General features: G+C 39.3%; 1 protein-coding gene across 1 annotated transcript; it reads left to right on the top strand.

Moving 5' to 3' along the window:
• Positions 1–1259: 1259 nt before the first annotated feature.
• LOC127120789 (uncharacterized) lies at positions 1260–2054 on the top strand (the record flags this gene model as incomplete). The annotated part of the gene is made up of 1 exon (XM_051051335.1): positions 1260–2054. A coding segment is annotated over exon 1 (795 nt), but the record flags the coding sequence as incomplete, so codon positions are not given.
• Positions 2055–11434: the final 9380 nt, after the last annotated feature.

Raw genomic sequence — 11434 nt, 5'->3', positions numbered from 1 at the left:
TTATGAAGTGTTGATACAAATATGTTGATTATAAGTTGATATTGTTGAAAATGCTGAGTTGTAGGCTGGTGAGCCAAAGTTGATTATAAGTTGATATTGTTGAAAATACTGAGTTGTAGGCTGGTGAGCCAAAGTTGATTATAAGTTGATATTGTTGAAAATACTGAGTTGTAGGCTGGTGAGCCAAAGTTGATTATAAGTTGATTTTGTTGAAAATACTGAGTTGTAGGCTTGATGAGCCAAAGTTGATTATAAGTTGATTGTTGTTGAAAACGTTGTTGTGTTGCTGTTATTATTATGTTGTTGAAATTTCAAGTCGTATATGCCATGCACATTCATATGCATTAAGTCGGAGCTTTGCTCACACCACGTTGGCCTGGATTGGCAAAAAATTGGAGCTTTTCTCACACCACGTTGGCCTGGATTGGCAAAAATTGGAGCTTTGCTCACACCACGTTGGCCTGGATTGGCAAAATTTTAAGTTGAAAGTTGAAGGCTTATGCCTTGATGCCCACTAAAATGGCAATGATTTTAAGTTGGGAGTTTTACTCCGAATGGTACCACATGCATGACGAGTCGAGTCTCATTTGAGTTGCATTTTATGTTGTTATTGAGTTGCATTTTATGTCGTTATTGAGTTGCATTTTACGTTGTTATTGAGTATGATATTTGAGTTGATGTGCCGTTACTGAATGCATGATATGATTAGGGTGATTAACGTGTAAATTTACTTAACATAACATGATAATTTATAATGTTTGTTATATCGATTGAGGAACTCACCCTTACAACTATTTTTCAGGTAACGAGCAGTGATTGAGTAGAAGCTAATGCTTGGAGTCTAGCGTAGTCGTCTTAGTGGGTCGTGCTCTGATAGATGTAACATCGGGACGGGATGTTTAATTGTTTTATTGTTGATTGTCGAACCTTTTTATCTGTAATATGTTATATGTTGGAATGGTTGGTTGATTTATATCCGCTGCGAGTTATGCAAACAAAAATGTTTATTTTGATTGAATAAAGAGCATGACAGTTTTTATGGTGTGAAATGTTGTGTGACACCCTTGGTGCATGATCACTCTGATATATATATATATATATTTGTTGTTATTAAATAATTGGGGTATTTTAGAAGGGTGTTACATTAGTGGTATCAGAGCAGGTCGGTCTGTCCGGCCAGTTGTCGTGTCGTTACTGTCTAACAATTGTGTAATTGTTACTAGTCTAACTTTTAAGTTGTGTTGTAGTGATAAGTTGAAATGGCTGGAAGGAATGACGCTGCAATGGCTGCCGCAATGCAAGCAATGGCACAAGCTGTGCAGAACTTGCCAAATGCTGGTGGAGATGCTGGATCACGTAGCTTGGCGACTTTTCAAAGAGAGAATCCGCCGGTGTTTAAAGGAAAGCATGATCCAGATGCAGCCTTGGGATGGTTGAAAGAGATTGAGAGAATCTTCCGTGTTATGGATTGCACTCCAGCTCAGAAGGTTCGGTATGGTACTCACATGCTAGCAGTCGAAGCTGATGACTGGTGGCTAGAGACTCACGAGAGGTTGACCGTGGCAGGTGAAGTCATTACTTGGGATGTATTCCGTAGGGAATTCTTGAGGAAGTATTATCCGGAAGATGTCCGTGGTAAGAAGGAAATTGAGTTCCTTGAGCTGAAGCAAGGAAACATGTCTGTCACTGATTATGCTGCGAAATTTGTGGAGTTGTCCAAATTTTATCCTCATTACACTGGTGCTGGTGCTGAATTTTCAAAGTGCATCAAGTTTGAAAACGGATTGCGCTCTGAAATTAAGAAGGCTGTTGGGTATCAGAAGATACGCATTTTTACTGAATTGGTTGATAGCTGCAGGATATTTGAAGAAGACAATAATGCTCATTACAAGGTTGTCAGTGATCGCAGAGGAAAGCAACATCAAAACCGTGGCAAGCCGTATGATGCTCCAGCTGGAAAAGGGAAGCAAAGAGCTGCTCCGGCTCAGAGAGCTAGTGGGGGAGGTGCTCCTGCTGGTATAGTTTGCTTCAAATGTGGTCAGGCTGGTCATAAGAGTAATGTATGCACTGCTGAAGTAAAGAGGTGTTTTCGCTGTGGTAAGACTGGTCATGCAATAGCTGATTGCAAGCACAAGGAAGTGATTTGTTTTAATTGTGGCGAAGAAGGGCATATTGGAAGTCAGTGTCAGAAGCCAAAGAAATCTCAGACTGGAAGGGTGTTCGCTTTGACCGGAACTCAAACCTCCAGTGATGACAGACTTATCCGAGGTACGTGTTATATTAATGGCTTTCCTCTTGTAGCTATTATTGACACAGGTGCGACTCATTCCTTTATATCTTTGGATTGTGCTGTGAAACTTAAGTTGGAGATATCTGAGATGTTTGGTAGTATGGTAATTGATACTCCTGCGAAGGGTTCAGTGACTACTACTTCGGTTTGTTTAAATTGTCCTTTGAGTATTTTTGGTAGAGACTTTGGGATGGACCTAGTGTGTCTTCCACTAGTGCAGATTGATGTTATTCTGGGTATGAACTGGTTGGTGTTTAACCGAGTTTCTATCAATTGTTTTGATAAGACGGTGGTCTTTCCTGAGATTGAGGAAGGAAAGAGTTTGTTTCTATCGGCAAGGCAGGTGAATGAGGAAGTAGCTGATGGGGCAGAGTTGTTTATGCTGTTAGCGACCTTGGAGGCTAAAGATAAACTGGTGATTTGTGATCTAGCCGTGGTGTGTGATTTTCCTGATGTGTTTCCGGAAGAGGTGAATGAATTGCCGCCAGAGCGTGAAGTTGAGTTCTCGATTGATTTGGTACTTGGTACTAGACCGATATCGATGGCTCCGTACCGTATGTCTGCTGTAGAGTTAAAGGAATTGAAGAGTCAGTTGGAAGATCTGTTGGATAAGAAATTTATTCGTCCGAGTGTGTCACCGTGGGGTGCACCAGTGCTATTGGTTAAGAAGAAAGAAGGTACTATGAGGTTGTGTGTGGACTACAGGCAACTGAATAAAGTGACGATCAAGAATCGGTATCCTTTGCCGAGGATTGATGATTTGATGGATCAGTTGGTTGGTGCGAGTGTGTTCAGCAAGATAGATTTGAGATCTGGGTATCATCAAATCCGTGTGAAAACTGAGGATATTCAGAAGACTGCTTTCAGAACAAGGTATGGACATTATGAGTATTCTGTAATGCCTTTTGGTGTGACTAATGCACCTGGAGTATTTATGGAGTACATGAATAGGATTTTCCATCCGTACCTAGACAAGTTTGTTGTGGTGTTTATTGATGATATTTTGGTGTATTCGAAGTCTGAAGAAGAGCATGCTGAGCATTTGAGAGTGGTTTTAGAAGTCCTACGAGAAAAGAAGTTATTTGCTAAACTCTCTAAATGTGAATTTTGGTTAGAAGAAGTGAATTTTCTTGGTCATGTGATTTCAAGAGGTGGTGTTGCTGTTGATCCTTCTAAGATAGAAGCGGTATCTAAGTGGGAAGCTCCGAAGTCTGTTGCTGAGATTCGAAGTTTCCTTGGCTTGGCTGGTTATTATAGGAAGTTCATCGAGGGATTTTCTAAGTTGGCGTTACCGTTGACGATGTTGACTAGAAAGGGGCAAGCGTTTGTTCGGGACTCAAAATGTGAAGAAGGTTTCCAAGAGTTAAAGAGAAGGTTAACTACTGCTCCTATTCTGATATTACCGAGTTCGTCGGAATCATTTGACGTTTACTGTGATGCTTCATTGTTGGGTTTGGGTGGCGTGTTGATGCAGAATAAGCAGGTTATAGCTTATGCTTCAAGACAGCTGAGAGTTCATGAGAGGAACTATCCGACGCATGATTTAGAGTTGGCAGCTGTGGTATTTGTTCTGAAGTTATGGAGACATTACTTGTATGGGTCAAGATTTGAGGTTTTCAGTGACCATAAAAGTTTAAAGTATTTGTTTGATCAGAAAGAGCTGAATATGAGACAGAGAAGATGGTTGGAGTTTCTGAAGGATTATGACTTTGGTTTGAATTACCATCCGGGTAAAGCAAACGTAGTGGCTGATGCATTGAGTCGGAAATCATTACATATGTCTATGCTAATGGTTAAAGAATTGGATTTAATTGAGCAGTTTAGAGACTTGAGTTTGGTGTGTGAGAGTACTCACAATAGTGTTAAATTGGGAATGTTGAAGTTAACAAGTGGTATACTGGATGAGATCAGAGAGGGTCAGAAATCCGATGTGCTTTTGGTTGATAAGTTGACTCTAGTGAATCAAGGTCAAGGTGGCGAATTCAGAGTTGATGAGAATGGTGTTTTGAAATTTGGTAATCGGGTGTGCATTCCGGATGTCGCCGAACTTAAGAAGAGTATTCTTGAAGAAGGACATCGTAGTGGGTTGAGTATTCATCCTGGAGCTACGAAGATGTATCATGATTTGAAAAAGTTATTTTGGTGGCCGGGAATGAAAAGAGAAATTGCGAGTTTTGTTTATTCTTGTTTGACTTGTCAGAAGTCAAAGATTGAGCATCAGAAGCCGTCTGGGCTAATGCAACCGTTGGCTATTCCAGAGTGGAAGTGGGATAGTATCAGTATGGATTTTGTTTCTGGTTTACCGAGAACAATTAAGAATTTTGAAGCCATTTGGGTGATTGTGGATAGATTGACGAAGTCAGCTCATTTCATTCCGATTAGAATGGACTATCCGTTAGAGAGATTAGCTGAGTTGTATATTGAGAAGATTGTAAGTTTGCATGGTATTCCGTCGAGTATTGTTTCGGACAGAGATCCTAGATTTACATCGAAATTCTGGGAAGGTTTGCAGAAGGCTTCGGGAACTAAGCTGAGATTGAGTTCTGCATATCATCCGCAGACTGATGGTCAGACTGAGAGGACGATTCAGTCATTAGAGGATCTTTTGAGAGCTTGTGTTTTGGAGAAGGGAGGTGCTTGGGATTGTTATTTACCTTTGATTGAGTTTACCTACAACAATAGTTTTCATTCGAGCATTGGTATGGCGCCGTTTGAAGCTTTGTATGGTAGGAGATGTCGGACACCTTTGTGTTGGTATGAGGCCGGTGAGAGTGCTGTGGTTGGACCGGAGATTGTTCAACAGACTACGGAGAAGATTAAGATGATTCAGGAGAAGATGAGAATTGCTCAGAGTCGCCAGAAGAGTTATCATGATAAGAGGAGGAAGTCACTTGAATTCCGAGAGGGAGATCATGTGTTTCTTCGTGTTACTCCGATAACAGGTGTTGGTCGAGCTTTGAAGTCAAAGAAGTTGACACCGCGATTTATTGGTCCTTATCAGATTTTGGAGAGGATAGGAGAGGTAGCCTATCGTATCGCTTTACCGCCGTCACTTGCGAATTTGCATGAGGTTTTTCATGTGTCTCAGTTGAGGAGGTACATTCATGATCCGTCGCATGTGATCCAAGTAGATGATGTACAGGTGAGAGATAACCTGACTGTTGAAATATCGCCTATGAGGATTGAGGATCGAGAGTTGAAGCAGTTGCGGGGTAAAGAGATTGCCTTAGTGAAGGTAGCTTGGGGAGGACCAGCAGGTGGCAATGTGACTTGGGAACTGGAGAGTCAGATGAAAGAGTCCTATCCAGAGTTATTTGCTTGAGGTATGTTTTCGAGGACGAAAACTCTTTTAGTGGGGGGAGAGTTGTAACACCCCAAATAAAATAAGAGAATTATTTAATTAAGTTGATAATATATTTATTAATTTAATTAAATAAATTGAATTATTGGATTATTATTTTATTATTTGGAATAATAATTATTGGGAAATATATATATATGTTGGAAATAAGGAAAAGAGCCTATTTGGAGTAAAAAGGTTTTTTACGTGAAAAGCAGAGAAACGATCGTGAAAGAGGAAAAGGGCAAAGAGGAAGAGCTAGAGAGCAAAGGTTGAAGAACGGAAAAGCTCGAAGCTTAGAGATTTGCCGGATTAATCAGGTAAGGGGGGGTTTATCGTCGTTTAATGGGTATTATAGATTAACATGTAATGGGTAGTGATAAACCGTTGAATTGACCCTAATTGGGAATTTAGAATGCTGAGAAAATTGTGATGAATAAGTTGTAGGAAAACTGAAATTGAATCGATAATTGTGTGTGTTGTGATTCTCCGATGATGTAGCTTTTTACGGAAGTTGAATCGGAGGTCCGGAAGTCCTCCAACGGCGGAAAATGCGGAGAACTCTGCATTCTACCTTGTGTTAGCGCAGGGACTGCTGTTTTGCCTGCGTTAACCGGTTAACCCAGGGCGTTAACCGGTTAACACTGTTATATTTTGTGAAGATGTGCTGTTTTGCCTGCGTTAACCGGTTAACCCAGGGCGTTAACCGGTTAACACTGTTGCGTGTTGCCAGAAAATGTATTTTTGTCCTGCGTTAACCGGTTAACCCAGGGCGTTAACCGGTTAACACTGTTGGAAATTGGAAAAACTGATATTTTAATATTGTGAACATAAGTGGCGATTGGCCTATTATCGTTGATTGTGATGAGTAATTTTGTTGAGGTTATGTTATGAAGTGTTGATACAAATATGTTGATTATAAGTTGATATTGTTGAAAATGCTGAGTTGTAGGCTGGTGAGCCAAAGTTGATTATAAGTTGATATTGTTGAAAATACTGAGTTGTAGGCTGGTGAGCCAAAGTTGATTATAAGTTGATATTGTTGAAAATACTGAGTTGTAGGCTGGTGAGCCAAAGTTGATTATAAGTTGATTTTGTTGAAAATACTGAGTTGTAGGCTTGATGAGCCAGAGTTGATTATAAGTTGATTGTTGTTGAAAACGTTGTTGTGTTGCTGTTATTATTATGTTGTTGAAATTTCAAGTCGTATATGCCATGCACATTCATATGCATTAAGTCGGAGCTTTGCTCACACCACGTTGGCCTGGATTGGCAAAAAATTGGAGCTTTGCTCACACCACGTTGGCCTGGATTGGCAAAAATTGGAGCTTTGCTCACACCACGTTGGCCTGGATTGGCAAAATTTTAAGTTGAAAGTTGAAGGCTTATGCCTTGATGCCCACTAAAATGGCAATGATTTTAAGTTGGGAGTTTTACTCCGAATGGTACCACATGCATGACGAGTCGAGTCTCATTTGAGTTGCATTTTATGTTGTTATTGAGTTGCATTTTATGTCGTTATTGAGTTGCATTTTACGTTGTTATTGAGTATGATATTTGAGTTGATGTGCCGTTACTGAATGCATGATATGATTAGGGTGATTAACGTGTAAATTTACTTAACATAACATGATAATTTATAATGTTTGTTATATCGATTGAGGAACTCACCCTTACAACTATTTTTCAGGTAACGAGCAGTGATTGAGTAGAAGCTAATGCTTGGAGTCTAGCGTAGTCGTCTTAGTGGGTCGTGCTCTGATAGATGTAACATCGGGACGGGATGTTTAATTGTTTTATTGTTGATTGTCGAACCTTTTTATCTGTAATATGTTATATGTTGGAATGGTTGGTTGATTTATATCCGCTGCGAGTTATGCAAACAAAAATGTTTATTTTGATTGAATAAAGAGCATGACAGTTTTTATGGTGTGAAATGTTGTGTGACACCCTTGGTGCATGATCACTCTGATATATATATATATTTGTTGTTATTAAATAATTGGGGTATTTTAGAAGGGTGTTACACATGTGGTGCGTGATCCTTCTATAGGGGTGGCATATTTAAAAGAACTTAGAAACTCATAGGTAAGCCTAATGTATGTAGAGCTGGTTAAAGAACATAAGTAACACATACCTAGATTATTAAGCATCCAATTAATATTGTCGAATAGGCCTAAATCACGAAGAGTAACGTTATCAGGATACCTTGTTGTCGAGACATTCCTCTTGAAAAGCTTGTGATAATTGCTCCTTTTATTTTCGCCTACGATACCCTCTATGAATGTGATATCCATGTAATAAATCTCTCTTATTGGCCCTGTTACCCTATGAGGCATGGTGAATGATGAGAATGAGAAAGTCGGAAAGAAAGGGGTATGGAGATTTTGAAGAGGTAAGAATGAGAAAAGATGGATTTTGAAATGAGAAAATGGGTGGTTATAGGTTTTATAATGATTGAAAGGAAGTTGGATGGTTGGGAGTTGAAGAATATGAATAAATGGTGGTTAGAGTAGGAAGTTAAGAGGTTTGAATGAGGGATTTTTTGAAAACGCGCAAGAGGGAAACGGAAAAACGAAAACCTTTTGTTTTCCTGATATGGAGAACACCATTAGGTATCTGGCGAACGCCACTTGCCTGAAAACGTTGGGATTTTAAAAAGAAGCTAATGGCGAACGCCAAGTGCCTAAAATACACACTTTTTAACTTTAAGCCTAAAAATAGTGAAGTTATATGTTCTTAAGGCCATGATACTGCTAATTGAAATCATTATTGCATAAGGCCTTAATCGGAAACATAAAAATGCACGAAACTAAAGGAATTTACGATATAAAATAAGAATAAAAAACTGAAAGGGAAATTACATTAATTGAAATATCAATAACATATGTTCTCATCGATATTTAGATGGTAAAGTAAACGTAAACTGAAAAACAATAATAAAGGGAAAATACTGATAAAAAATAGACATTCTAAACTAGGAAGCAGGGAAACAACGGTACAACCAACAATACTAGCCATCACGGTGTCTAATATTAGGATCGAAGGAATATCACAAGGAATAAACCTGCTGGAACATATGGTCAAACTGCTCATTAGCAACGTCCATAAATCTGAGAAGATCAACTCAAAGAGAAGTGAGTCCTCCTCTAAGAAAATTAACTTTAAACTGTAGAGCATGGATAGTAGTGCTGAAATCAATGGGAGGATTAATATGATGAGCGTCAGAGATGTGTGAAGCGGCATCAGGGAGATTGGCATTTCGGTTTTCATAAGGATGAGGACTGTCAAGTGGTGTGGATGACTCACTTTAGCCCTCCAAAACATAAAGCCAAATATCCATGTTGTGAACATTTGTCTTCTCATGGTTAGGTAGTGTAAAGTTATGGACCACTTGGTTATAAATTAATAGCTCAAATTTTGTCGGTCCTAAATTAGCAATGATGACACAGTTAAAGCAAAAATTCAGGTGCATGGGACGGATACCTCCAAAGGCATGTATGTGGTTAAGTGGGTATCTTAGGCCAATGGCATCAGCAATCATAGTGATTAACCCTCCAATGAGAATAGTACCTTGGGTCTATCGGGCAATTCTGTCTAAGTTCACTAACATAAAAGTATAAGCATTCACGAGTCTACCTTGGGAGGCATAGTACATGATGAATAACTCATCTCTATAAATAGAGGTAATGTTTTCTTCCTTACCAAACAGAGTGTGGGCTAGGATTTTGTGGAAGTAGCGGATAGAAGGGTTATGATTGTTTTCGAAAAATATAGTGTGTGGCTCAGGGTGGTAGTTTCCGGTTATGGTTCTCCAGAAATAGTCAAGGTCAAGGTTGGTAAAGGCATCATCTATAGTTATGGTAAAATCATCTGGGCCATTAGGAACTCCTAAAAGGTTAGCCATCTCATGGTGGATGAAATGATATTTGGTCCCAAAAAGTCTAAAGGTAGCCAGGCCTCTGCCAAATCCAAATACTCTGTTAGGATCATAGTAAAGGGAACTCAGAAACTCAAGGGTAAGCTACAGTACAGGCTAAACCTCTTCCTCACATCAAAGTTGTCCCAACCTATATGGTTAAGAAGGTACATCATACTATCTCGGATTCCTAAGGTGGTCATGGTGAGTCCATCAGGATAAATAGATAATGCCATTTCTCTCTGAGGTAAAACTTGAAAACGTCTCCTCTTAGCTTCATTCCTAAAGGCAACCTCCATGTCAACAACAGGTTGCATTCTCTTAAGTTATTATCGAGTTATCCTAAGTTACGTTAGCCTGAAAGTAGGCGAAGATTATGTTATTGGTTAATTGAATCACAGGTAGTGCTAAAAGAGATAATAATAATAATAATAATAATAATAATAAGAAGAAGAAGAATAAAAGTAAAAAAAATAAAAATAAAAATAAAATATAGAAGTAACAGTTATAATAAGTCACTACGCCAAAAACTGGAATAGACAGCGCCCCTTAGAGGGCGCTTTATTACAAAAGCGCACTCTAAAGTGAAGAGAAAAAATAAGGAGCATACTATTGGAATAGACAGCGCACTTTAGAGGGCGCTTTTGTAACAAAACGCACTCTAAAGTGAAGCGAAAAAATAATGAGGAAATGGAGGGACACCAATAGAGGACGCTTTATTGAAAGCGCCCTCTAAGGGTAACCTTAGAGGGCGCTTTTAAAAAAGCGCTCTCTATGTCCATGTACATTTCCAGTTTATAAGGCGCTTTTGGAAAGCCTTAGAGAGCGCTTTTAGAAGCGCCCTCTTAGGCCCCCTTTAGAGGGCGCTTTTGTAACAAAGCGCCCTCTAAAGTGAAGCCAAAAAAAAATAATAATGAGGAAATGGAGGGACAACAATAGAGGGCGCTTTAGTGAAAGCGCCCTCTAAGGTTACCCTTAGAGGGTGCTTTTAAAAAAGCGCTCTCTAAGTCCATGTACATTTCCAGTTTAGAAGGCGCTTTTGGAAAGCCTTAGAGAGCGCTTTTAGAAGCGCCCTCTTAGGCCCCCTTTAGAGGGCGCTTTTTTTACACAAGCGCCCTCTAAGGTCCCCTTTAGTAAACATTAAAATTATAACATATACTGCATGTCTCTTTATTTTCCCTCTCTATAAGCTATTTCGTTTACGTAACTGGGTTTTCTCTCTACTGCGATTACTCTCTACTGCGATTACTCTCGTCCTCTGTTCGTTCTCCCTCCCTCACCGTCATCGTCGCCGTCGCCTTTTTCTGCTGCTGCGTTCACGTTCACTGAGTTATCTGCGTCCACCGTCACTGTTCACTTTCTTCTCCATCGTTACCGTCACCTTGAAGGTATTTCTCTTCTCCATCGTTACCGTTCACTTTCTTCATGTGTTTGATTAGGGCATTTTCTAAACTTAGTTTTACATTTTGTGCATTATGTTGATTAATGTTGTTTAGGGCAAACTGAGTTTTTTATTTCTGATTGAAAACTGATATCATTTGAAGTGTGTTTGAGCTTGTGCTTGGAAGTTTGATGATTATGGATGCAAGTTTGTTCATGTTCCAAACACCATAAGTTTGCATTGGTCTTTTGCATGCAGTAGGTGTGTGTGAGTTTGTATTCAATAATGATAAAAAAAAAGAGTTTAGATTTTTGTAACATGAGAGAAATGGAAGGTATATGAATGTGTTCACGTATTGAATCATTGTCTTACTTGGGTCTTATTGAATCATTTCTATATTACAGATAAAATGGCTAACCAAGACGATACCCATGACGCGAATGGATCACGTAACAATGTTGAAAAAGAAATCAAACGAAGATTGACTGTTATGAAGTCAATCAT

The sequence above is a fragment of the Lathyrus oleraceus genome, chromosome 2 (assembly GCF_024323335.1).
Source record: "Lathyrus oleraceus cultivar Zhongwan6 chromosome 2, CAAS_Psat_ZW6_1.0, whole genome shotgun sequence".
NCBI lineage: Eukaryota > Viridiplantae > Streptophyta > Magnoliopsida > Fabales > Fabaceae > Lathyrus > Lathyrus oleraceus.
The sequence above is the reverse complement of the archived record's forward strand: the minus strand, read 5'-3'. Positions and strand labels throughout refer to the sequence as shown.